Raw genomic sequence first — 27,801 nt, forward strand, 5'->3', positions numbered from 1 at the left:
ATCTTATGGACTAAGCTTGAATCTACTTTCCCCTGGACTAGATACACATATATTTTTATGTGCCCCTGATTTGGGGAAGGATTGTTTTGTATCACTTTATGTTGTTGAGTCATTCGGTTTTGTCTCTTTTGTAATTGCATTTTGGGATTTTCTTGGCAGAGATACTGGAGTGGTTTGCCATTTCTCCAGCTCATGTTATAGATGAGGAAACTGAGAAAAACATGGTTAAGTGACTTTCCCAGGGTCACACAGCTAGTATCTGAAAGTGGATTTGAACTCATGAAGGTGAATCTTTCTGATTCTAAGCCCCAAGTTCTATCCCTTGTGCCACCTATTTGCCCCATAGCACTGGATGCAGCACATTAGTGGGGGTCTTATTGGATTTAGTACTAGAAAAATCCTGGGATTTTTAGAGTTCTCTAGAACCTTGAAGGGAGAAATAACAAACACTCTGGGGATTCAACCTGTCAGTGTAAATACAGGTCAGAAAAGGGAATCCTGAGAATGTGCTGTATGACCCTGTGAAACTGGCAAAATAACAAATCAAATTTAGGTTTGATGTAAGAAAAAAAAAAACTTTCTAACAATTACAGCTGTTCAAAAATGGAAATGAGTTGCCTTGGGAAGATTTATAGATGATGGGAACACAGAGGTTAATGTGACTCTATAGGAATACGGTCATTCCTAACTGAATTAGCATGATAGTGAAAAACAATTAACCTTTTAAAAGAGTCTTTAAACAACAACAACATATCATTTATATTTCTAATTATGTATGCATTCATCCAAGTTTGTGACTGGTACAAGAATAGGTAATGGTTTCTTTTAAAATTTAAAAGGAAAGAATCCATGTGATTATATGCCAAAGAACAACTAATTTAAGAAGTAAAATGACAGTTCTAGTAAAGAATTTAGGGAGTGGTGAGATGTGGTAGAAGATGATAATCTTATTTACAAAGTAATATTAAAAAAAAAAACAACACAACCAAATCACTAAAGACATATACCTGGACTTTCTCCCTCTCAGCATTTAGACTATCCTGCAGCTCCTGAAGCTCTCTCTCTAGGAGCTCTACCCGTTGTCTGTAACGCAAACTTTCTACCTGGGCTACTTCAAACCTGGTTTCTGCAATTTCTTTTTCTCGCCGTATAAACCTGCAGCAAGAAAAACATTTAATATTATTTATAAAATGCCTGCCTTCATAGATTTCACCTGAAAACAATATAGCTTAAAACTTCCAATGCTGACAATTCTTTTTCAAATTTTTAAGGACAAGATAAAAATGAATATAAAACTTAATTACCATACAGAAAGTGACCAAAAATGTTTAAAATAGTGCCAAACCATTTAACTTTTTTCCTTTTATATCAAAGATTCATGGATAAATCTAGATCCTGCCAACTCATATGTGAAGTATGACCCTTTACAACATATGTTTAACATCCCAGTGAAAAAAATAGATGCTCTGCAGAGTTACAGGAACTGGGCCTGTAATTTCACGGATACTAAGAACTCCCTCTATCAATGAATCCAAGTTTGTAACTCATAAAAGAGTTGCCTTCAGTACAAGATGATAATGTGACAAAGTCAGTAGATATTAGAAATAAGGTGGGGCTTCTTTTGAGTCTTTATCCACTAAGTAATGTTCTCCTTTGAATGTGAATAAATACTAAAAATAATATGTTAGGCTGAAGATCCCTAAATTTTCACTTCAGGTCAGAACCTAAAAACAGCATTTACCTTAGCCCCCAAATCCTGACAAAAATGGGTGGTAACCATTTTGCTTATAAATAATTTAAGAGAAATGAATCTTAGCATGAGAGTATGAAACTAATTTGTTAGCTACAGTAAACTAATCTATAGATAGAAAAGCATTAAAGAGTATCACAAAATCCCCTCCTTTAAATTCCCATATTTTATTTAAAATGCATAGAAAAGAGAAAGAACTAAAACAATTTAAACTCTGAAAAAAGTATTTCTTACAAGGCACACAAGCAAATTAGCTTGAATATATTTCATTTACCTGAGAATTTCTAAGATTTGTTCTTGAGACTTGCCTTCTTCATTTAGAGAAACATTTAATGACCCTTGCACACCTTCTTTCATAGAAGTCACAACCTTGTCACTTAATTTTTCAATCTGATCATGAAGTAATGTATTTTGTTTCTCTAAGTCTTCACAGCGAGACACACACTTGGCAGCTTCATCCTGCAAATCAAAAATGTGTTATCAATTGCCTTTTTTTTAGTTTATTGACAATGATAATTTTTTTAAAAGCCTTAAAAAAAATATTCAATATTTTTACATCTACAAATGAATGTACCTTTAACATTCTCTCTCTTTCCTCCCAAGAGGCTTTGCATTCCAACAACTGTGATTCTGCTTTCTGAGCCGTTTCTTCCAACTGCTGACGCACTAGTAAATTTTTAGAGACTTGTTCTTTAGCAGCCTGCAAAGCTTCCACATCAGCAGCATGTAGCATCAGTTCCCGTTCATATTTATTCTGAGCCTCTATTGCTATTTTAGCCTGTAACAAATAAAAAAAAAAGAGAGACAGAATTATCTATGATATTAAGTTCCTTCAGCTCCTGGGAAATTGGTCCCTTTTGTCTGAAATGATGGGTTTAAGCCAGATAATCTTGAAGGTGTCTTCTAGCTCCAGCATTCAATGGTCCTATAATTCTACACATCAACCACATCTGCTCATTCATATCTGAAGAGTTATAATGAGGAGGGGAATCTTGGGGTATGGCCATCTTAGCCACCTTTTCCTTAGAAAGAATGTTGATGCTACTAAATATTTTTATGGTTTCCCATTTAACTATTTTTATTTAAATGGATTCACAAGTGAATTTTACTAAGCATTTAAAAACAAATTAATTCTAATACTATGTAATCTATTTGGAAAAATGGTGGAGTCCCACCAAATTCCTTTTACAATACAAATATGGTACTGATGCTTAAAGCAGGAAACAGCTAAAATATATAAAAAAAAACAACACTATAGCTCCATTTCCCTAAATAAATATTAATACAAAATTTTAAAATGAAATACTAGTAAAGAGATTATAGCAATATATCAAAAAGATCATATATCATGACCAGGTGGAATTTATTACCAGGAATGCAGGACTAGTTTATTGTTAGGAAAATTATCAATATGATTGACTGTATCCAAAAAAAAAAAAAAAAAAAACCCAAACAAAAAAAAACCACCCCAACAGAAATCATATGATTAACTCATGAGACCAATGAAAACCTTCAAGAGACATACATTCTGGGAAATGAGTAACAAATTTATTTTTTAAATAGTATTTTTCCCAATTACATGTCAAGACAATTTTTAGCATTAAATTTTACAGGAATTTGAGTTCCAAATTTTTCTTTCTTCCTCTCTCCCAAAGATGGTTGGCAGTTTGATATAGTTTGTACATGTGCTTATCATGTAAAACATATTTCCATATCAGTCACAATTATGAAAGAAATAGATCAAAAGAGAAAAAAACATGAAAAAGAATAAAGTGAAAAATGTATGCTCTGATCTTTTTATGTTTGGTCTTTTTCACTTTTTAAATGATCTCTTTGGGATTCAAATCTATTGCTGGATTAGAATATGCATAGTTTGGTTGCCCCTAGGGCACAGTTCCAAATTGCTCTCCAGAATTGCTGGATAAAAAATGTTTGTGGCAGCCCTGTTTGTAGTGGCTAGAAACTAGAAAAGGAATGGATGCCCATCAACTGGAGAATGGTTGAGTAAATTGTGGTATATGAATGTTATGGAATATTATTTTTCTGTTAAGAAATGACCAGCAGGAGGAATACAGAGAGGCTTGGTGAGACTTACATGAACTGATGCTAAGTGAAATGAGCAGAGGAAGGGCTTGTATTTTTATAAATTTGACTCAGTTCTCTCTATATATTTGAGAAATGATGTGTTTATCAGACACTTGTTGTAAAGATAAATTTCCCAACTTCTTGTTTTCCTTCTAATCTTGGTTCTATTGATTTTGTGTAAAAGTTTTCAAATTTAATATAATGAAAAATATCTAATTTGTATTTCTTAATGCTCTGTATCTTGTTTCATCATGAATTCTTTCCTTCTCCATAGATCTGACAAGTAGACTATTCTTTTCCCTTTTAATTGCTTATGATGTCATCCTTTATGTCTAATCTAATTTTTCTAATACACTTAAGCTACACTTAAGCATGTTGGTATCTGGCTGCAAGTGTCTATCTGTTTGCCTAGGGCTAAGATGAAACACATCATAGTTCTCAGAGCTGGTTCTGTTTGTTTCCTGGATATGCTAAATAAGGCATGTGGCAGATCCTTGTGTTGGCATCTGTCTACTCCACTGCAATGGGGTTCAAGATATCCCATTGGATAGCTGGGACACTTCCTGTTCTGGACTGTGCTCCCAAGTGAGATAGACTTTTTCTGATATCTTCCAGATTTCCTGGGTTAAGAGATTGTTTAACCCCATCTTTTTGCTGATCCAGGATTTATACTGGAGTACTCTTTTATGTTTGGGTGGAGGTAAATATGAATTATGGTGATTTACTATATTTCTACCAAGTTAGCTTCCAGAAGTGCAAATAATCTATTAATTAGTCTAGCTGGCAATCACAAAACTATGGTCAGATTTTCTTTTGAATATCAAAGATCTGAAGTAACCATTTTAAAAACCACAAATACTTACCTGCTCCTGACAATCACGTCTGGCTTGCTGCTCATTACTCAAAGCTGTGCTTGCTCTCTGAAGAGCTTCTTGAACTTCATTTTGAACATTAGAGAGAGTCTTCTTTAATTCAGATAGCTACAACAAAAAAGAAAAAAGTCCAAATTAACTGTATATTTGGTTTAACATTACAAAAACAAAATTTTAAAAACTTTTGCAGTATAAAGCAATGGTTTTAATTAGAAAAAGAAATGGGGTCATCAAAGATGGCCTAAGATCCCTAAGAAGGTTGCATATTGGCTTGGAAAAACTGCATATTAACATCTTTTATGTTCTAATGTATTTTTATTCATTTTGTTAATTATTTCCAATTACATTTTCTGGTTTGGGCTCTCAGTATTGCTGGCAGATAATGTTCACATATGATACCTTTGGTGTAAAGCTATAGGAAGCAATTATTAAGTCTTGATTGTCATAAACAAGGGCTAAAACCAAAGAGCTGGGCAGACAGTTTCTATGTACAAGCATGAAAACTGCAGAAGTGGAATAAGCAGCTAACAAAACTTGTTATCTTGAAAGCTTGTTAAAAAAAAGAAAATAAGAAACCTCAATTACTTATAAAAGAAACAGGCTGGCAGGCAAGGGATTAAACTTACCTGCTGCTCCATACTTTCAAGAGCTCTGCGCTTTTCATCCTGAAGTTCTTGTTTTTCCTTCTCTGCTTCCATTAATTTTTTTTCCAGTTGTGCCTGATACTCAGCTGAGTCTTTTAAACGGGCTTCAATATTTTTACGTACCTCTTCTGTCACCTTGCCATAAGAAAACAAATTTAGAATCCAAAAACAAACTGTACAAATAATTTAAATTTTACCAGACCTGAAACTTTGAGACAAAAATCAACATTACCATTGTGAAGGTGAAGGATGTGACAATTTACTTACCTTATGGCTCCATAAAAAATTCTTATAATCTTTAGTCCTAAAACTGACAATATCTGAAATCCCATTCCTAACCAATAATTTCTCCCTCAATGCTCTAAAATATCAGCTCCAGCGTTCCTTATGTCTCTATCCCACTCAACCCTATTTCTCTTATTATGTCTATTTCCACATCTTGCAATTTTGTAGCTATTTTCTTTTAAAGTTTCTATATAGTTACCTTGAAGGTAAGAATTGTTAATAGTTTCTGAGATTTCCACATCACAGAACAATGTCTGGCTCACAGTAGGTACTAAATAAATGTGCGAGTTAAACTGAGCATACAAGCACTTATAGAATATATTGAGGAGTAACTTACAGTTTTAGGAGATGGCTAGGTCACAGATTAAGTGACTCATATGTATCCAGGATTACAGTTATAGCATGTCAGAGACAGACTTGAAAAACTAAGTATTCAACTTGTAAAGTATAATCCGTCTAACCTGTAACTAAAATGGGAATATACATATACACGTATATACACACACTGATATGACACTACTAAAACGATTAATAGGATGAAATACTAATTGAAAATGTTCAATACTGAAAAATAACTCAAGGTTGAATGAAAAATCAAAGCCTGCTATTAAATACATTAAGTTCCCATGTGCTCCACATTATATTGCTTACTTGTTTTTCCTTGTTTAGGGATTCTTCTAAGCTAAGAACCATAGCTCGATACTGTTCTACATTACTAGATGTTGTCTTGAGTCTTTCTTTCAGATCATTAATCTGCTCTTCAGCTTGCCTTAGTTGACTGATCAGATCATCTATGTCTTCTTTAGTATTAGGCTGACCTGAAATAATATTTAAACAAAAATAAGCAACATGTTATTTATAGATATTTTGGGACACCATTCAATTCAAGGTGTTTTATATGTCAAGTATGTGGTCACAGTTATAAGCTAGTAACACCTATAGAGAAACAATAATTAAATCTCAGAAGCTTACACTCTGGGCTTTAATTTTCTCATATGTAAAACGAGGCTGCTGAATTGGAAGACTTCTGATGTTGTATTGAATATTTTCAACAGTTAAACAATTGAAGCATATTATGATTACCTGCTCGTGACACTTTATAGACCAATATTCAACTTACTAAGGAATATCTAATGGGTCAAGAGTAAACAATATATTTTGTCCTGATTTTTTATGCTGGGAAGAAAAGTACTCAGTGATTAAAACTAGCAATGTAATGCTCCATAAATTCTAATAAGTGCCTCTTCTCTTACTTAAAACTGATCAGTCTATAATGTACTTTTTGTAAGACAAATTATAGCACAGACAATAAACTTAAATAGTTTACCTTTTCCAGGAGCTCTCTGTGCTGACTGGGAAGCAAGCTGGGCTTCAACATTATTGAGTTGTTGTTTCAATGTAGCAGCTTCCTTTTGAGCATTTTTTAGTAATTCTTTTGTATTAAGGTGACGGTTTATTTCAGTCTCTAGCTGTCTCTTTGTATCTAAAAGATGAACCTACAAAAGATGAATTTCAAGAATATTTCTACTTTAAACCAGAAATTTAAGCCAAAATTTTCTTTCCCATGGTGTTTTAAACATGGCTGATGGAAAACATTAAAAATAAACTCAAAATAAAATTGTCCTAGATAACAACAGTATAAAGATGAAACAAGATAAGACCTTGCTCTCAAGGAGTTTACAACCTTCCACAGGGAAAATAAAACACCTATACAGATAATGACCAAACAAATGATAACAGCTGCCAAAAAGGAGATTCATACAAAATGTTATGAAAGGTAAGTGACTAATTATATTTTAAGGGGAATAAGTAAAGGTTTCATAAAGATTGATAGCTCATCTGGTCCTAAAAGACAATAGGAGAGATCTTTCTAGAGCATGGAAAATAACATTTATAAAGACAATGAGGAAAGAAGGAAGGAGGAGCTTAGGCAATGACAAGCTCATACATGAAGATGGGGAAATATTATGTACTAAGACAGATCAGATAATTTGCAGTCAGAGGCCTATAGAGGCTAATAAGTGTGTTGGCTAAGTTCATACTAGGCAAGATTCAACCACAATTATCTTTTCAAATATACTCACATCCTGATTTCTTGTAAGTGTGTGTCTTTGTTCTACTTCATTTTCTAATTTCTTCTTTAGCTGAGATATTTCACGTTCAAGCTTTTCTATCTGGTTATTAAGTCTCTGCTTAGTTTCTGTTTCAGATCTCTCCAGTATTCCCTTATGAAAAGGAAATGTCATAGGATTTTAGAAAATTAAAAAAAAAAAAAAAAACAAATTTATTCAGCACCTATAAAAAGTGAGGCAATGGAAAGAGAAAAATAATAATGAAAACAGTCCCTGAGTTCAAGGAATTTAAGTTTATTGGCAGAAAAAATATATACACATAACCAAAAATACAAAAAAGTAAATTGGGGGGATAGAGTGAGAGATAGTAGCTGAAGAGAAGTCCGTACATAGTACCTGAATTGAGACCTGAAGAAAGCTAGTGGTTCGAAGAAGAGGGCAACAGTGAGGAGAGAATGGATCAAAACTGTCCATCAGTATATACTAAGCAACACAAGCTCTTTTTATCTACTACAAAGAGAAAGCCTGTATTTTTAAAAATACAACATATGTCTACTTGAACATGATTAATTTCCATACTACCCAGACACTAAGAAATTATTTTCAGACGTTTATCAAAGTGAAGCACTATGTATATAACTACAGAGGAAAATGTCTACAAAAATTTCAAGATCTTGCAATTATGCCAATAGAAAAAGATTTATATGGATCTGGTCTTATTTTTTAAATGCATAGAAAATAGGATTTTAAACCAATTTTATTGAAATAGTTATCAAATTTTAAAAAACAAAAAGCCCAAATTCAAAAATCCCTAGAATTCCCTCTAATATAGTAACAAAAAATAGAAATTGCTATTTCTTTTGTATAGACATCATACCTCCTCCACCCTCCACTTTAGTTGAATACCTGAATTGTTTGCAGGTTAGTTAGTAATAAGTTTTGTCCTCTTTGTTCAGCTAACAAAGATTCTCTCTGTTGCGAGAGACGAACTTCTGACAATTTCAACATTTCCTTTTCCTTTTTCAAATTTTCTGCTCTTACCTTAAAAGGAAAAAAAATGATAAAGTTTTGTGGGAAAAAATAAAAATCAAATACATATTTAATCCAACAAGCATTAATAGAAAGCCTATTATATACTAGATATTTTAGAAGATGCTAAAGTATCAGGAAAAGCAGAGTTCTTCAATCATCATAAACAAATAAAAAGTTAGATTCATATCTAGTCAAATATAATGATAAACTTAGACAACATTTAAGTTCTTCCAAGGCAATCAGTTAGGGATGCTATGATTACCAACTCTTTCTCTGACCCTACTCCATCAGGCTGTGTATTCACAGAGAGAGGCAAGGCCAGCAGCGCATTCTTATAACTTTACTTAATCCCTTCCTCCAAACTGCTGAGAATTCTCAGAATAGATGGGGAGTAGAGCTGGGGGAGGAGAGAGCTATTAGCTATTAGCAAGTCACTCTTTATGGCTCCTCACCTGCTAACCCTATCATGATCCTTCCATCACTTGGGTAAGCTATAGATCATCCATTACAACCATTCTTATTAGATAGAACACCACCAGGGCTTAGTATGGAAACTGCCTTTCATCTATCCATCTCGCTACTGAACCCTGAGGATTTTCAAGACTCTCCATCCGTTCTGCAGCTGAACTCTTTCTAGACGCATGTGTGCGCACACACGCATGCACACACACATTATCTGAGAAACAAAAGTGTGACCTTCTTGAGAGCGCTGGCACTTAGTATAGTGTTTAATAAATGCTTTTCCATTCACCCATGGGATTCAATAAACTTGGAATACCAAGAGACCAGGAGAAACTCAGAGGTTTTAAAATCACAATACTTAATTACTTATATTCTTACTATAGGGAGCACAAGCAACAAAAATATTATAAAGATAAGTCTATATTGCTTTGGGTTGGTTCTTTGTCCAAATTTGAGGGGTAACACTTCCCTTTTACAGGAATAAAGTAGGGTTTTTATGACTAGTATGTAACATGGTAATAGCTTTCCAGCTCTATTTTTATCAATAGAAAGTTTGTAGTTCAGGCCTTTATCATCTTAACAACGGGCTATTGTTATAGTTGTTGATGGGTTTGCCTGCCTCAAATTTCTCCTCACTCCAATCAGCCACTAAAGTGATTTTCCTAAAGCACAGGTCTGATCCACCTCCTACCCCTAGCTTCTTATAGCCTCCAGGATCAAATACAAGATACTGCTTCATAACAAAGGCTCCTCCTATTTTTCCAAGTCTTTTTACATCTTATTACTACTCCCTAACACATAGTCTTCAATCTAGTGACATAAGAGTCCTGGCTAGTCTACAAATAAGACTCAAGGTCTCAGTTCTAGGAATTCTTGCTGGCTGTCTTTTATCCTTGGATCCTTTCTTTGCTCTCACTACTGACCTACCTGGCTCCCTTCAAGTCCCAACCAAAATCCCATCTTCTATTAGAAGGCTTCTCTAACCCCTCTTAATTCCAGTCCTTTGCTTTTTTAATTCTTATTTATCCTGTATATAGTTTGCTTTGTATTTACATGTTGTCTCCTGTACCCCAATTGATTACAGTACTGAGTCTCGTACATACTAAGTGCTTAATAAAAGTTTATTTTTGGTATTTGCCCTATTCCCACCCCCACCGCCTTCCTGGCATAATGTCCCTTTTCACATTGTAGTCTATTTAGATGAACCAGATAGTTTATACATCTTAAAGGAATGATTTTTAAAAATTATCTGAACAAAGTAAAGATCTATAAAAGTCAAAATGACATGTTACTATTTCCTTAATTGTATGTCTGGATAATCAAAACTTACATAATAGTTTATACGTAATGGCTAGCTGTTAATAATTAGTTGGATTTATTCTTAAATTTTCTATCTCTTATTGGAATACTAGTAAATGTCCATTTCCAATTAACAGTACAGTACACTGAATAAGGATCCATTCATAGGGCCAGGAAGCTCTACATTCAAGCCAAACCTTTGACAAGTACTGGCTATGTGACTGGTAATTCATTCAATTCCTTAGTGTTGTTCCAGGGAACTCTCTTAAGTCTCTAAATTTTGGAGAGGGTTCATTGATAGAGGAAGTATCTGAGAGTTTCCTTATACTAACAACTGTCCAATAGTTTGGTTTCAGGCCCTCTTTAGAAATTACTGAAAACCTCTCTTTCTCAAAAAGCTTTTGTTATATGAGCTATAGCTATCAGTGTTTATAGGATTAGAAACTAAGGTGTTTTCTTATTATTATGAAAAGTTTTGAACTTGAGGACCACACTGAGAACTGCCCTCTACTTATGAAAGCACAGATGACCAAATCCCAGTCTCTACCTTTAATTTATAGGATCAAATGATATATAAAATCTGCATAGTAAAGATTACTTGCTATCCACAAACCAGTTGTAAGATCCAAAACTATCTAAGTTATATCTATGTTAAACTTACATTTAAAAAATTAAAAACAAGACATTTATTTAAAAAAAAAAAAAAAAAAGCAAGAGCACTTTTAGGTAAAATCTACAAAAGGAAAATTAATCTTACTTCTGCAACTGCCAACTTCTCATTTGCTCCTCTTAGATCTTGAGTCATTGTATTGATGATCTGCTCCTGCTTTTGAGTTGTTGCAGTGAGTTTTTGGTTTCTCTCATGTAAAGATGTAATTTCTCGACGATATCCCTCGACATTATCTTGTAGCATTTCATAGCTTGCAAAAAAAAGCAAAAATACATTATAACTGGAATATTAACAAGCTCAAAAAATAAGCAGAATGACTTCTTAAAATGTTAACTTTTATTTAAATGGCATGCAGAAATAAGTACCATACTGTACAAAGGGTCACACTTTTCTCTCAAATTTGGCTTGAATAAAACCTAAATGTAACCTAGTTAAGTGACCAAAGTATTGCATGGAATACATGCAATAAAAATTTCATATGAAATGGAAAAACACTTCCTTATGCCAAAATAGTAAACTATTCACTTTTATATAACAAATCCTTAATCTGATTAGCTAAAAAAACAAACAACCCTGTAAATAGTTACAGTGAACTTAAACCAGATTCTAATTAAATAGAAAAGTACCTGACATGTCATGTTAGTGAATCTAAACAAAAAAGCAAATTATTAAATGGCTTTTCCATTTTAAACAGAAACAGATTTACCGTTTAGAAGCAAAATCTAGTTGAGTAGAAATCTTGGTATTCTGTGACCGTAAATCTGTAACTTGCTCCTGAAGTTTCTCAACTTGTTCATTTTGAATTTTATCATTTTCTACCTTTTCTTTTTTGTAGTTTTCAAAAATTTCCTGCAACTACACATTAAAGAGAAATTATTGGATGATGCTGAAAACTTTCCTTCTTAAAATATGCCCTAGAAAAAGAAAAACAAGAGTTATACCTGCTTGAGTGCAGCCTTGGCCTCTATTGCCTCTGTTGACTCAACTGTGGAAACTGGAGCAGGAGTGGAGATGGTCTGTGACACACCTGAAGAATGCTTTGGTGTGGACACTAGGGAAATCTCCTCTAAGCTTGAAGCTTCATAAAAACAAAATGAGCACACTAGTTATCAGAGTTGTTTTTAATTTCCTGCATGTCTGCATTTATTGCATCATTTAAAAAAAAATAATAAAATGGGCATTAGTTATTTGAATTAGACAAGTGCAGAATTTGGTACTACATGTGTCCTTCATTGTTTTATTCAGAGAAAGATGGAGACGCCATATGAGTCAAGCTAACAAGACTCACTTAGGAGCATATGACTTTTTGAAAGAAAAGAATGACAAGCAAACACAATCAAGAAATATAATTCTTTTGTTAGAATGAGATCATTTCTTAACATAAAGACTTTAGAAATATATTAAATTTATTTTTTCCCCAAATACTTGCAAGTTTAAATAATGTCTACCTTGCAATGGAATAACAACTCCGGTTGTCTGCGACAACAAAATACGATACATGTCACGCTGACGGACTATTGAATCAACAAGTTGCATCTGATGGTGTCGGGATTCACGAAGTTGTTCCAATTCAGTGAGGGCACTCTCAAGCTGAATTTGAAGTTCAGTAATTCTGCAAGAAAAATATAGTTATATACTTTAAAGAAATGTCATTGACAAAATTTTGATAGTTCTACCAGAAATTATTACAGGCTTCTATGTTATAATACTCTATATAATATCATACCTATCTTCTTGTGCTGGGGGTGAAGATGACATGGTCTAGATAAGACACAGTACATCTATTATAGCATTAATATGTAATAGGGGGATATGAAATACATTCATAGAAAGAAAATGCAGCATCAAGTGCAAATCAAAATGATTAGAGTTTAATGGAAGATAATTGTTTCATAGAAATGTTTGAAACTGGCTTTAAACAATGGTAAGATTTTAATGGGTGGATGGGGAAGGAAATCCCAAGCATATGAGCACAAGACAATACAATACAAAATATAAATCAAATTAACAATGAAAATGATGGATAATTTTCAATTCATGAATTTTTTTCTCTGAATACCTTTAGCTAGTTTAAAACATTTGAATACTGTGAAAAATTCATTTAATGCCACTAAGCATGCATAGGGTATCTAGTATTTATACAAAGAACTTTTAAATACATAAGATTATTGAAATGTACAATTTATTGAGAACAATGTGTTGATTCCAAGAATCTTTGTTTTGGTATCTCCACTACCTAATAGAGTGCTCTGCACCTTTTAAGTACTTAATAAATGCAATATGGATCCAACTGGAGGAAAAAAAACCCAACCCCAAAAACCATTTCAAAATACTATATTCTAGAATATTCTTTTTACCATCATTTTAATCCACTTAAAAAAAAGGGGGGGGGGAAGAATCATTAGACTGGCATAATCTACTGTTCATGATGAAGCTGTGATAGCTCAAGATCATTCCTTCAATTTCTATATAAACATTAAAACTGTTCCCTTATTGTTCTAGAATTATGTCAGGAAATAAAATAAAAAAGATCACTGGTCAATACTTTAAAAATTCCCATTGTCTTTTTACTAAAAACTGGAACAATATTTGCCCTTTTCCAAATCTGAGTATTATTTCCTTTACCATGACTATTCAAACATCATAAATACTTCAATAATGTTATCTGCTGCTTCTTTTTAGTACCAAAGATGCAGTTCATTTGGGCCAGATAATGAAATCAATGTGGTCTTTTGCTTTCTCCTTGTTCAGCCTGTGTTTCTATTCTCTAATTAAGCATATTATTCTGTGCTAATCTGTTCAAAGACTATTCTACTTAGGAGCAAAAACAGAAGCTAAATAAGAATTAGACAACTGCCTTTTCTGTTATCAGTTACTGTCATTTCATCTACCCTGTAGAGCACCCCTGATTCTCTACATTGGTTTAAAATAACTTTTGGGAAAGGTAATACAGAGGACAGATAGTAATCACCATAAAAGTATTTAATTGGAAATGAAGTTTAAATAGAAGCTTAAAACCTGAAAAGATTTAAACAGACTACTATATATACCGTACATAATTTACTCACAAAATTTCAGTCTTTTGTAATATCTATTTTTGTTTTCTCATTATTAATGAATTCAAATGATTTTACAATTTAAATTTACAAATTTAAATGACTTATTCTCTTAATTATATTTTCCTAAGGTTAACATAAAAAAATCCTAACAAGACAGAAAACCCATTACACAAATCAAAGGATGACTATCTTATTAAAAAGCAAAACATAAAAATAGATTATTTTTAATAACTCTCAACTTTCTACCTTGAAGAAGTTGTTTCTTGTTCTTCTCTTTCTCTTGTCTCCCCAAGCTCCCTAAGGGCTACTAAAAGGCGCTGATTCTGTTGCTGAAGTTCTTCAATATTTCTGTAGGAGACTAGATGCTGTGATATAACTTCAGATGAACTACTGATGTCAGCAGAACTTACTTCTTCATCACGAATTACATGATTACCCCTTGCCTCTTCAAGTTCCATCAAAAGAACTCTAATCTGAGAGAGGATACAATGTTATTAAAGTATTTTATTATTATTTTAAAAACTTATTATTGTCCTTATTATTTTAAAAACTTCTGAAAGGAAAAAAAAAAGTTGACAGTTAACACAGTCGTTTTGAGACTTGCAAGAAAGGAAGATCTAAATCTGAATACTGCCTCAGACTCTTATTATATCCCTCAGTTTTCTCATTTGTAAAATGGGAATAACAGCACCTATTCCATAACATTACTGTAAAAGATTAAAGTGCTTTGCAAGCCTGAAAAGCATTACATAAACATTATCTGTTACAAACAGCAATATCACTTTAATTAATCACCTAAAAAAAGCCTTCTATCTTATCATTTAGATATTGACAGTTTCAAAGTAAAAGACATTTTTTGGTTAAATCCAAGCAATTTTGATATAAGTAAAATTGCATTTATTATCTAAAAAGTTGTCAGATACATAAACTCCCTCCACCCCCAAGATATTGTTTAGCAATATCAGTAAAATAATACAATAAGATAAAGCATCTTGGTAAGAGAAACATAATAGACACTAACTTTAGAATCTAATTCCTTGTAAAGTGTCATTTGATATAAAGTCGCTCAATCCTTATTCCCTATAGCGAAGGATTTACTAAGGAAAGGAACTACTATAAAGGTAATTTAACCTCTGAAACACTGATCCCCAAAGGCAGAATCAGAGGAAGGCCAAAATGCTAAAATTCAAATTTTCTAACCTGTTGTGATAGATCTTTCACTTGTATTTCCATTCTTTGGTTGTCCCTTTCAAGTACAGATGAATGTTTGTTGGCTTTATCAGTGTCCTCTTGCAATCGCTGTATTTCCTATAAACCAGAAATAGTTTAAAGCTTGCCAAAATCGGCATTTCTATCTAAGACAAAAATTTTGCTCTAAGAAGTTTGAGACTACCATTATCAAAGACTGCTTAGAAGTATAGCAGATTAATACTAAATCACAGATGGGAAATGTTAAAAAAGGAAATAACCCTTAAGAATTTCAATCATGTCTGTTCTGACTGACTCTAAAGAGAACATTCTTTACAATATGCCACTGAGCTACTTGTTACTATCAATTTTAAATTTTTATAAAATTTAAAATAAGCTAATAAATCATGTTTCAATCTTTACCTATTCCCTACTTTGGAACGAAGAAGAGTACACTCACCTTCATTGCTTGCTCAAGCTTAACAGATAAACTTGCCACAGCCTTTTGGGCACGTTCATATTCCTCACGTTGGCGTTTTAGAATTGGTGCTTTTGCTTCAACTTCTTTTACTATTTCATCTAGATATTTATTAATTCTCTTATTCTCCAGCTTCTCTAGGAGCAGTTGATCTTGTGTTTCTACATATGCATTGTATAGCTATAACAGAAAACATACCATGTTGAGTCCAAGTACAATATTAAAGGACAGGTAAGAACACAATAGTTCACAAATGAAATTTAAAAGAAATTTTTTGTGATATTAATTAGGCAGTCATTTCATGAATATGGATATTACCAAGTCAATTCTAAGCATGATTCTTCTAAGTTCTTCTAACTTGCAGTTCTGGAATTTTAAATCAAAATGTTTTATTATACTTAAATTTTAAAAATCTTACCTCAGTTAATTTCATTCCAGGTTTCACTATTTTAGCTACAGCTGCTGCAGTAGGAGACATAGCTGCAAGTTCCTCTTCAGATAATATGGCCCCTACACATATAAACACATAAATAATATTTCATCACTGTACAAGCTCAAAACAAACTAAACATCTGGGTTACTGAGTTTTCCAACACATGTAAAAAGAATTTTACCTACATTTAAAGTACTTCACAGTCTTACTTCACATTATATTCCAGCCCAATAAAGTTACCTCCTAAATCATGCTTCAAATGTTGTCTTTTAAATGCCTTTCCTCATGATAATTCTGTGTCTGGTATGCCCTTTTTCATTTGAGTACTGGATTTGAAGTTATTAGAGATTCAAGTTCAACCTGTCTCTGTTACCTAGCTATTTGACTACAGACTAAATTACTTGGTCTCTGAGCCTTAGACTAGTAGGGTAATACAAGTGCTTATATTTAAACTTAAATATTATACCACCTTTTATATACTCAAAAAACATTAATTTCTGTGCTCCAAATCACTAAAAACATTTATATGTAAATATCATCCATACCTTTCCGTTTTGTGGCTGAAAGTAGATCATTAGCATTCTCTAGTTCTCTCTCTAATTTGCAAATTTTCTCTAGCATTTCTTTTTCCATTTGGGCTTTTGATTCTTCCACTTCCATTAAATGGTCTTGCATTCCCTTGTTAGCTAAAACATTAAAACAAATTTAAAATGAAATCATATCACACTGTAGAAGAAAACCTAGAAGTTACTAAATTTTAGTGTTAAAAATTCTTGCTTTTTTCCTCTAAAGTATATAGCAAACAGCTTCCAAGGATGAAAGTTGATTTGAGGGGAGGAAATAATCATTCCTTTTCTCTACTATTGTTCACTCAAAGTTCCCAATTCAGTTGAATTATGTTTAACACTCATGCCTTTGGTTCAACTTTTCCTTTAGTCTCCTGATATCCCCGTTTCCCATATAGAAATAAAGGGGTAGTAATTTAACCGTTTCACTTCATTTGTGATTTTTCATTTGAAGGCCTATGTGTAATCAATAAAGAAATGTTTTGTGTATATTCAGAAATCAGATAGTACAGTATAGTTCACACTGTGAGAAAGCTTAAGATGGATTCTGAAAATGAACATAAACAAAGTAATAAGACTTGACACAGACTTAGCATACTAGAACTAGGGAAAATCTTTGTTGTTGTTCAGTCTTTTCAGCTATGTCCAAGTCTTCATCATTCCATTTGGGATTTTCTTAGCAGAAATATGGGAAGGGGTTTACCATTTCCTTCTTTAACTCATTTTACAGATGAGGAAACTGAGACAAAAAGGATTAAGTGATTTGCCCAGGCAAATCTAGCACACAATTAATAAATATTTAAAGCCTGATTAGAATTCAAGATTAGTCTTCCTGACTCCAGGTCTGACACTGTAACCTTTGTGTCATCTAGTTGCCCTAAGGAAAAATCTAACTTTATTAAATTGACAGAGAAGAATACGATATGCAAGATTAGGAAAAAATAGCCTATAACAAAAGATGTTATTAATGTGTATAAGATAGTGATGGACAAATAAATAGGGTCTCCCAAGTCTCAGTGCAGATAAAAGCTTTAATAGCTGAAAACTGTAATAAAATTTTTGAAACATCTTGTGCATATGGATATTTATGTAACACAAAACAGAACAGCTTTTTTCCCCCTCAAAATTCTAGTACATAGTAGTATTTAGAACTAAGACTAGAACCAAATTTCACTTCTAAAATACTGTTTTAAAATCTCTGAGGTAAATTTTATCACTCAGGTAAATCTACTTGATTTATATTAATCATATCATTCGCAAGAGAAAAGGAATCTATCTTAAATATTTTCCCTCTCCTTTTAGAACTTTTCTTACTTTCTCCAGCTTCTTTTAAAAGCTTGTGAAGCTCATCCACTGCTCCAGTTAGCTCATTGCTTTTTGCTTCAGAATCATCAGCAGCACTCTAAAATAATATTTAATCAGAAGCTGTTAAAATAACAAAAACAACAGTAACAACAAGACCAGGATACTAAAAATTTATGGTATTGTATTTACCTTATACAAATTAGAGAGTTTCATGTGAGCATTTAACTCATTGTGAAATTTTTCTTCCATATTGGCCTGCTGCTCCTTGGCCTAGAAAGTAAACAAAATCATAATAATTCTAATATCTCTTCACTGATATGAGTTTTTTCAAATGGTCAAGATTAGGGAGAGTTTTCTTTTAAAATAGAGAGAGAGGGAAGGAGGGAGGACAGAGAAAGAGAGCAGAAGAAAATGTTATTTTTACCAAATGACAAGATGATTTAAATTATAATCATGTTCCAAAACTGAATAAAATAACAACAAAGGCTTTAGTAAAATGATCTCATTATTTTCTGGTCCTCTAGGGAAACTATTAAGAATTTCATAATACTGAAATTAACATGTATTCCCATTTTTGACATGGCATAGCACAGTCTGTTCCTGATCTTAAGATACTACAAGTTGATACATGACCTAATCTATGAAGAATTAAGTCAAATATTAAATATAAAAGGGTTGAACTTAAACAGCACTCAGCATTTATATAGCACTTCCAAGTTTTGTTAAGTACTTTCCAAAAATGATCTCACTTTTTCTTTATAATAAACTTGGAAAGCAGGTATTCTTATCTTTAGTTTATAGAGGATGAAACAAGGCAGACAGAGGTGAGTGACTTGAATAGGGTCATACATACTGAGTGTTTGAAGTCAAATCTGAACTCAGGTCTTCTTTATTCCAGGTCTACTGCTTAATAAATGACACCACTTCGCTGCCTCGAATGGCTCATAAGGTCTCTTCCAGCCCCAAACTTATGAACCCAAGAATGCTTTCACATTCTCAAAGTAGTAGCCAAACTTAACATACCTCTTTCAATTTGGTCAGAAGGTCTTCAACATGTTTTTGTAGATGGTCATTTGATGTTTTCAAGCCATTCAATTGTTCCTCCATTCTGGAAACCTATATGAACAAAATTTATGCAAGGAAAGGAGTGTCACAATATTTAATTATTTCAATTTTATGATTATACTAACAAAAACAACAAAATCATACATTCTACTTCTCCCTCCCTCATACACATTTGCAAAAAATGTAGTAGTACAACATGGAGAATTTTTTTTAAAAAAATGAAAATATTAAAAAACAAATCAGTTGTAGAAAAATTTTAAAGAAATCTTTTTTGATTTTATAAGCAGAATATTAATAATATCTTCAATTTTTGGTTTATATTCCTATTAGAATGTTGTTTTGCTTCAAGACTGAAGAAATATCTCATATAATTTGTACACACAATTCTAAAAATGAAAAGATTTGACCACAGATCCATAAAGAGAGTATTTTTATTCTACTAACTTACCTCTTCTTTTTTGTTTTCAAGATTACATTTAAGTTCCAGGATTTCATTTCCTTTTTCTCTACCAACAGCCAGAAGTTCATCAGTTTTGGTTTTTAGCTCTGTATTCAGCCATGTGTTCTGATTATGTAATAATTCCTTTTCTTGTTCCAAACGTTTCTCTCGATACTACAGAAATCACAGGAAACAGTTTTACAGAGGGGGGGAAAAGATTTAAAAGAGACAAAATAGAGTTGGTATAAAACTAAAGAATATTAGCTATATTTTTATTTCCTTAAAGTCAGAAATGCTTCTTGTAGTTTGTAATTTGAATAAAATCTTGTTTCACAGAAAACTCACTGAATAAGACATATATTAAGGATAACACTTTAAAATGTCACATATTATATGATTATAATTACAATTTTCTGACAAGTTTTTCTTATAAACTTTAGTTTTTAAAGTCCTATATAACAGTTTAAATCAATCTTTCCAACCTTTCATATATTTCTTCTCTTGCTACATCTTACAATCCAGCCAAATAGGCTTCTCTATTCCTTGTAAGAGGCATCCCATTTCTCATTTCCATGCCTTTGCCATCAACTTATCTTATACCTGGAATGCACCCTTCTGTTTGTATCTGTTTTACAAATTGTTTATCTTAGATAAAAAATAAACATCTAAGTTGAATTTAACAGATCATGACTAATTTCTCAGTCAGCTATGTAACCTTCCCAGTAAAAATGACAGCTCTGGATCCCTATTATTAAAGATTAGAAGTAACAAAAAATTCTTATGACAAGAGTAAAAAAAAAAGTACAACTGACTGACTATATTTGAGATTTATTTTCCCAAAGTTTTAATCATGAACCACAATTTGTACATGCTGAGTACCTTAACAGAAACATCAGATGCTTGAAGTTCATCTAATTTTAACTGTAGCTCTCCTTTTGAGGTATTGCTTTCCTTGAGTTTTTCATTTAGGCGCTTAACATCCTCTAAAAGTCAGAACAGGATATTAAAATTATTAAAAATGCTACAGTGTATAAATGTGATGTCTTAGTCATTACTGTATGTCCCTATCAATTAATACTGTAGCTTTCGCATAAGAGACACTCAACAAAGGTATTTTACATTCAGTACAATAAAATCTAAATACAGAAAACAAAAAAATGCCTTTGAGCTTGCTAAATTAGTTATCTAGATCTTCAATTCAATATTCCATGCTTAACTGTTTCATAAATTTAACCTTCACTTGAAATGCAATCATTAGCTAATACAAGAAGTAGGAAATGAAGCAAAAATGGGAAAATGCAAATTTTTGCACTTTTGCAACAGTATCCATTGTTTGTATGTCTTTCATACACTCTTAAGATTCTGAAGAGATGCTACTCAGCAACTCATCTAGGGAAACTATGCTCTGGCTCCAGATTAATAGATTAATTTTGTTTCATAACTTCTCTCTTAAAAAGAGCCCACTAAATACATAAAGTAATAATGATTAACATCTTTCAAAGCCACCCTTAAGACTAGAAATAATAATTATACCTTTCTTTATTGCGTAGTCTAAAACGTTACAATTGAAAAGAGTGTAATTTAAGATTTCCCCTGTAAATCTTAAAAAATATTTCAATTAATAAGAAACAAAATTTTTGAACACATTTTTCATACCAGTTAAATATTCAAGTTCTTGTGAACGTCTTTCACTGGTTCTGACCAAATCTCTTTTCTCAGCTTCCAATTCCTCCTTTGCTCTTGTAAGTTGACTCTATCCATTAAAATAAGAGTATAAAGTAAAAACAATGTTAACATAAGTTATTTGGCAAAGTAAACACACTATTAACTAGATACATGAAATCTCAAGCTAAATTCTAGATATATAAAATACATCTTAATTTTGTCTGATTTAAATCAGCCAAAGTTTAAGTCGGGTATCTTTCTTTCAACGTAATTCACATTTTCCTAATGTCAATTTTAAAGAATTTTGAATGCTGAACGAATCTATGAAAATTATGCTCAGGGCTTCAGTCAGCACTAGATCTATTTTGCTTCATAACTTCTCTCATTTTAAAAGTGATTATTTTTAAAATAAGCTCACTGAATACATAAAGTAATAATTAAGAGTAACATTTTTTTCAAAGAGTAAATAAGCAACTCTCCCATTATGATACATGGACAACTTATCTGTGCAAATTTTCACAAGTACTCTTGGTAAGAAGAGACCAGATTTCAAATAGTTTTTGTTAAAAAAACAAAAACCAAGTGATTAAAAAATTAATTGCTGTGGCCATATTCTAAAATTTTATTTTTATTATTGGTGAGTCACAAGGTTTTAGCATTATGGTGGCTAAGTAATCCATTATTATAAACAGTAGAAAGTTCTTTTCAATTATATTCAATGGAAATGTTTATTGGCTTCCCTAATATTCTGAAAAATTTTTCCTGTAAAATAACCCGATGTGAATATAAACTTTATTTTGTTTTTTTTTACAATCATATTTACATAACTTACTAACTTGGAATGTCAACCACAAATAATTTGCAAATCATCTTTATGCATATGAACAATGATTATTTTACCTGAATAGCAACATGTCGATCTTGCGCAGTTTCCAATTCTTTGTTTTTCTCAGTCACTGACTTCAATTGTTGATCTGAATATAAAGAATATTAAAAAAGTAAACAATGACACAATACTTAAGTAGAAAAACAAAATCATACAATTTTATATCTCAAAGGGACTTTAGAGAACATGGAATCTGTTCTTTCATTTTAAAGTTGAAGAAATTGAAGACCAAATATATAAATATATTGGTTCAATAGTTTCCCATTTTACAAATATGATCATCTCCACCTATTCAAAATATATTCTTTGTTTTGCACCAGACCTAGCAAAGTAATAAAGAACTCCCAATACCAATATAGATAAGCACCTATTTCACAACTTATACAATAGCCTGGGATATTGGGAGATTCAGTCACATGTTTTATTAGTGTAAAAGACAGAACTTGAACTTAAGATTATCCTGACTCCAAACAGTAATCTTCTATGTACTTAGTGCTGACTCAACAAAATATATATCACATATGAAAGTGTTTGCAATGGCTATATTTGCAAACAAATTAAGAAGACTTGGTCATACAGTGACAGTAAAAACTATTTTAAAAATAAGAATATAGGTACAGGGGGGAAAAGACTGAAAATTACTTTTGAATTCATGGATAATTACTATTTGACAGATTTATAATTCTGCTTAAATAAAAAGGTATAACTTCACTTTAGTAGGGATAAAATTAAATAATGAATGAGATTCACCCATAGATTTAAATGTTAGAAAGGACCTTAAAAGCTATTTGGAGAGGGTAGATGATATGAAGATACTCATCAAGAAAATGAATGAATGGAAAAGAAAGCATTTACTAGGTGCCAATCACCATGTAAAGGACTGGAAACACAAATGTAAAGCCAAACAATCCTGGGTCTTCAAAAAAACCTTACAATTCTAAAGAAAGAAACTTCACAAACATAGCAGAGTAATGCAAAATAAAACTTTTTAGTCACAGAGATAATGTGGTAAAAGAGTAAAAGGGGAAACTGACTGACTTGCCCTTTTCAGAAGCAATGAATATGTTAGTTTGATGATCATTTTCAAAACAATACGAGGGCAGAGAATAAGGTTCTCATGTACTGATGGGGATAAAGTGGTCAAGAAGCATGATTCCACAGGGGCAGTTAGAATTAATAACTGGAGTTCTGGTTTGGAGTGTGGGGGTAGAAATTATATTGTACTTGCCATCAGAATCATGAGATAATTATGTTTAGGATCTATAATCATAAAACATAATTTAAACATTTTTTCTAGTGTCTGGGAAGACTGATAAAAATACACACCCTGCTCCTATTTCAAAAGTTCACTATTATTTTACCGTTACTGGTCTCTGAGGTGGCAGGTAATATTAACATTTACTGATTGTTTTAAAGTTACTTCTTGTACTCTTATTATTAATTTAATAATAACAGAATTTCTATAGGTCTTTTAAGGTTTTCAAGTATTTTACAGAGTATCTCACTGAACCTTCACAACAACTCCTGGGATCGATGTTATTAATTTCCTTTACAAATGAGGCAAAAGAGTCTGAGAAAGTTTAAGTGATTTGCCCAGGGTCACATAGGTGGTATTTGAGGCAAGATTTAAACTCAACTATTCCTCTCTCCACTATATAACTTAGAGGGCTATATATTCTTAGAGATGTTAAATAGGATTTAAATGCTGTGAAATATTATATACTTGTGTCTGACTAGTAGGGTTTCTAACCAGCTTCCTACCTATAGTTAAAAAAAAAAAAAGAAAATATTCCTCTACACTAAAGAATAGCATCAAGAAGAAACAACATTTACTTAAGAATTTAAGGGATGCTAAGAGCATTTCTAATATCAACAATGGAAATTTAAAACACTTATAATTCAAATTAGCAGAGGAAAGATCTTTGGATCCTGTGAAGAGGGAGGATAACTTATAGAATTTCTGTAGTAGAAGGGACTTCAGAGCTTATTTAATCCAAGCAGTTGAACAGGAATCACCTCTACAAAATCCCCCAACTTACACTGGGAACAAAAGGAAAATTCCTACTCTAAATATTCTTCCACACAGTTGCTAATCATTTTTTGAAAGCAAAGATCTGATCATATCATATCCATCTTTCTCTCAACTTTTCAAAAAATTCTAAAAGCTCCCTGTGACCTCCATGATTTGACAGATTTTATTATCTTTCTACTCTGGCTGCTTCCTACCTTACCAATCTTCTTACATACTATTATCCTCCAGATATTTTTTCAATCCAACCTTCCTGGCCTACTTGTTGTCCATCTTATACAAGGCTCCATCTCCACGCCTGGAATATTTTCCCTTCTCATTTCTGCTTTTTGGGATTCTTGGTTTTCTTCAAAACTCAGCTGAAGTTTTTTTTATTTTATTTTATTTCACTATTTTAATGTGAAGTCTTTCCTGATTCATCTTCCCTAATCCTCAACTGCTAGTACGTACCCTCCCGAAATTATCCTTGTTTCATTGGTATATACTCAATGTAAATTTCTACATGTCTCTTCTGAGTGTAAGCACTTCAAGTTTCACTTTGTCTTTGCATCTCTAATACCTGGTATAATTGTCACATTGTAGGATCCAAATAATTATGTACAGATTGATATTTTTTAATAAGGTTTAAAAATACTGCTTGAGTAAATGTAATGATACTTGACAGAGATAAGGTAGAACTACTCAGTTCCTATTATGCTTATATTTTCTATGGCAATTTTCTATGACCACCCTTGGACTAGAAATAATAAAACAAAGATTAACAGAATATTTACAACTAAGACAGAGGAAGAGATAATAGGAAAGCATCTACTATTCTGACTTACAGAGTTCAAATCATCAGGCCTGGATTAACTACATTCAAAGAACCAGATTGTTGCTAAGCCATTTTTGGTGATCTTTAGAAAATTGTAGAAAAAATAGAAGAAATACCACCAGGAATGTTGATGGATAAATGGTTTCCTGATTTTCAAAAGAGATGAAAATAGACCCTTCAAACTACAAGCCAGAAAACTTAATTTTATTAACTGATAAAATTCCAAATAGTATCAAGGATAGTTTGGCAACATATTGAAGGAGAAGGCAGCAGTATGGATTGCTCAAGAACCAGTCATGTTACATTAACGTAAAATCTTCTTTTGATAGATTAAGATTAGTAATTAAGAAAATTATTATAACATAATATCTGGATTTCAGAAAGAAACCCAAGTCTTTCAGGGTATTCTTGTGTACAAAACGGAGAACCATAAATTGAATGACAACAGAACTATATATAAATTCAAAAAATGGTCCCCAAAATTAGTGATTAATGGATCAAAGTCACCTTGGAGAGAAATCTCCTATGGAATGCTATAGCATTGTGTCCTTGACCCGATTATGGTGAATATATTTATCAATGAATGGGCAGATTCCATAGATAATACAAATTTTACAGGAACAGATATAAAATGTTAGGAATTTTATCAGAGACCAGAATCAGAGGCCAAAAAATCATTTGACAAACTAGAATGATGAGCTGCATCTGAGATTTAATTTAATAAGGATAACAAGGCTCATAGGATAACTCTGATCATCCATAAAGTTCACTTTCATGGGCTCTGTACTTTTGCTTTTATTGACCCTAAAGTTAAAATGCCCTTCCTCCCTCTTCTTCTTTACCTGATGTGGCAGACATTCTTTAAAGGCTAACTCAAATGCCATTTCCCAAAAAGTGTTCCCTGATCCCCAAAGTTGGGAATAACTTTCTCCCCATGTGGGACTTTTTAAATGTTTCTAATGCATCAATTTTGTAACTGTATATGAGAATGTATATAGTGCTACTCTACAGATTATAAGTTTCTCTAATACAGGTGCAATGTTTTTCATAATTTTTTTCCTTTCCTACTACTCTCTGTATTGAATATGTGCTTATTATATGTACTGATATAATTCTGATGTTTTAAATCTTATAATCATAAAAGAAATCTTAGCAGTCATCTAGTCCAGTCTTTATCCAAAATGTGAATCCTAACTGCAACAACTGGTTATTTAGTGTCTACCTTAAAACTTCTAATGATCCCAATCTATAGATTCCATAAGCAAGCCATTTTATTTGTGGACACCTCTGTTTCCTGTATATTCTCAAAAATTAATCAATTAAGAAGTCAGATTTCTATCATAATGATAAAAGTTTTCTAATAAGAGTAAATGGCAAAAATCAAGCTGATAATGTTTAATTCCCTTAAACTAATTAATAAAGTTGTGCACAGCAAAATTAATAGTTTTTCATTAAGAATGCAACACAAAGAATTGAATGGGTTTTTCTGTGATAAGATTTAAAATTCATACATTATTTTTTATTCTTACCATGATTTCCCAGATAATCACATATGCTCTTTTGTCATTTAAGCTCTCAATATTTGACATACAATACAAAAAAACTTTTTCCTATTTTTTTTATGCTTATTTTATCCAAAGATAAATAAAATATGTTGGAAAATCACATAGAAACAATAAATGGATCAAAAGCTGAATATCTATTAAGCAACCTTAATGCAGTTTCTCAGAAACTTTATAAGACTTCAATATACCTCCAAATATTCTTACGCATAAAATCATGTAATTAAAAAAAACAAAAACAAAAAACACTTACTAAGTTTTTCCAGTTCTTGACGCAATATTTGGCATTCTCGGCTTTCATTTACAAGTCTCTCTTGAGACTGGGACAGCCGCTTCTCTACCTCAAAGTATTGTTGTTCTGGAAAAAAACATCACAATTTGTTTATACTCTGTTCATGTAAATGTAAAACTGTAAAATATTTTAAGAGTAAATCTTGATGTTCTGAGACTTTGAAGGAAGAAATGTAAAGTAGAGAATTTGAATAAACATGAATGAAATCAGAGAGCTGGGATGAATTAGCTGAGAGTTGAAGAAATGAGGCCCAAAAATTTTAAGGGGCTTAGAGATAACTAGTGTCAGAGCCAGGAACTGAATACCCAAGTCAAACTTCTAGTCCAGTGTTTTTTAAACTACCCCCAGATAATTTACATTTTAAATCTTTGAAAAGGTCCTTTTAATGACTTTAAATGGCATCAAATTGAAAAAGAAATGAATCCTTGAGAGCCACTTAAAAAATCTGTGATTTAGAAAATTACAGATCAATACTATTAATGTATTCTATTTTTACTTCCTTTGTTAAAAATTTCTCAATTACATTTTAATCAGGTATAAAATAATAATTTGACATCTCTGTATTAAAGGATCAGCCACTTATATCTCATCTTGGTGTAGAGTTGATTTTGGATTTTTATAAGCTAAGCCCTTGGAGATTGGCACTTATACTTGCCGAATAAAAAAATCTTCAGACAAGCTTGAAAACATATTATGTCATCTAAGGACCAAACTAGGTTTGTGCTCTGCACAAAGTTGATGCTTAAGGAATACTATTTTTTTTTTATTTTTGACTAGCACCCCAGATTTATTTAATCATTTAACATCAGTTGGTTATTAAAGAGTAATATTTTTAAAAATACAAAAACT

At 32.1% G+C, this 27,801-nt stretch overlaps 1 protein-coding gene across 4 annotated transcripts in view; it reads right to left on the bottom strand.

Moving 5' to 3' along the window:
* Positions 1-27,801, bottom strand: part of TPR (translocated promoter region, nuclear basket protein) — a 61,224-nt gene that overhangs the window by 29,414 nt on the left and 4,009 nt on the right. For all 4 annotated transcript variants that reach the window (XM_031937042.1, XM_031937043.1, XM_031937041.1 and 1 more), the window contains 26 exons: positions 26,914-27,018; positions 22,270-22,343; positions 21,361-21,457; positions 20,584-20,687; positions 19,714-19,878; positions 19,224-19,316; positions 18,390-18,470; positions 18,210-18,297; positions 16,875-17,015; positions 16,315-16,406; positions 15,879-16,076; positions 15,431-15,538; positions 14,477-14,703; positions 12,620-12,783; positions 12,113-12,249; positions 11,878-12,026; positions 11,259-11,421; positions 8,615-8,749; positions 7,721-7,861; positions 6,964-7,132; positions 6,288-6,454; positions 5,334-5,486; positions 4,699-4,815; positions 2,325-2,528; positions 2,025-2,209; positions 1,008-1,155 (listed from right to left, as the gene is read on the bottom strand). In XM_031937042.1, coding sequence (XP_031792902.1) covers positions 1,008-1,155; positions 2,025-2,209; positions 2,325-2,528; positions 4,699-4,815; positions 5,334-5,486; positions 6,288-6,454; positions 6,964-7,132; positions 7,721-7,861; positions 8,615-8,749; positions 11,259-11,421; positions 11,878-12,026; positions 12,113-12,249; positions 12,620-12,783; positions 14,477-14,703; positions 15,431-15,538; positions 15,879-16,076; positions 16,315-16,406; positions 16,875-17,015; positions 18,210-18,297; positions 18,390-18,470; positions 19,224-19,316; positions 19,714-19,878; positions 20,584-20,687; positions 21,361-21,457; positions 22,270-22,343; positions 26,914-27,018 — 3,605 coding nt within the window. The remainder of the gene's footprint in view (positions 1-1,007; positions 1,156-2,024; positions 2,210-2,324; positions 2,529-4,698; positions 4,816-5,333; positions 5,487-6,287; positions 6,455-6,963; positions 7,133-7,720; positions 7,862-8,614; positions 8,750-11,258; positions 11,422-11,877; positions 12,027-12,112; positions 12,250-12,619; positions 12,784-14,476; positions 14,704-15,430; positions 15,539-15,878; positions 16,077-16,314; positions 16,407-16,874; positions 17,016-18,209; positions 18,298-18,389; positions 18,471-19,223; positions 19,317-19,713; positions 19,879-20,583; positions 20,688-21,360; positions 21,458-22,269; positions 22,344-26,913; positions 27,019-27,801) is intronic.

The sequence above is a fragment of the Sarcophilus harrisii genome, chromosome 4, assembly GCF_902635505.1.
Source record: "Sarcophilus harrisii chromosome 4, mSarHar1.11, whole genome shotgun sequence".
Classification (NCBI taxonomy): Eukaryota; Metazoa; Chordata; class Mammalia; order Dasyuromorphia; family Dasyuridae; genus Sarcophilus; species Sarcophilus harrisii.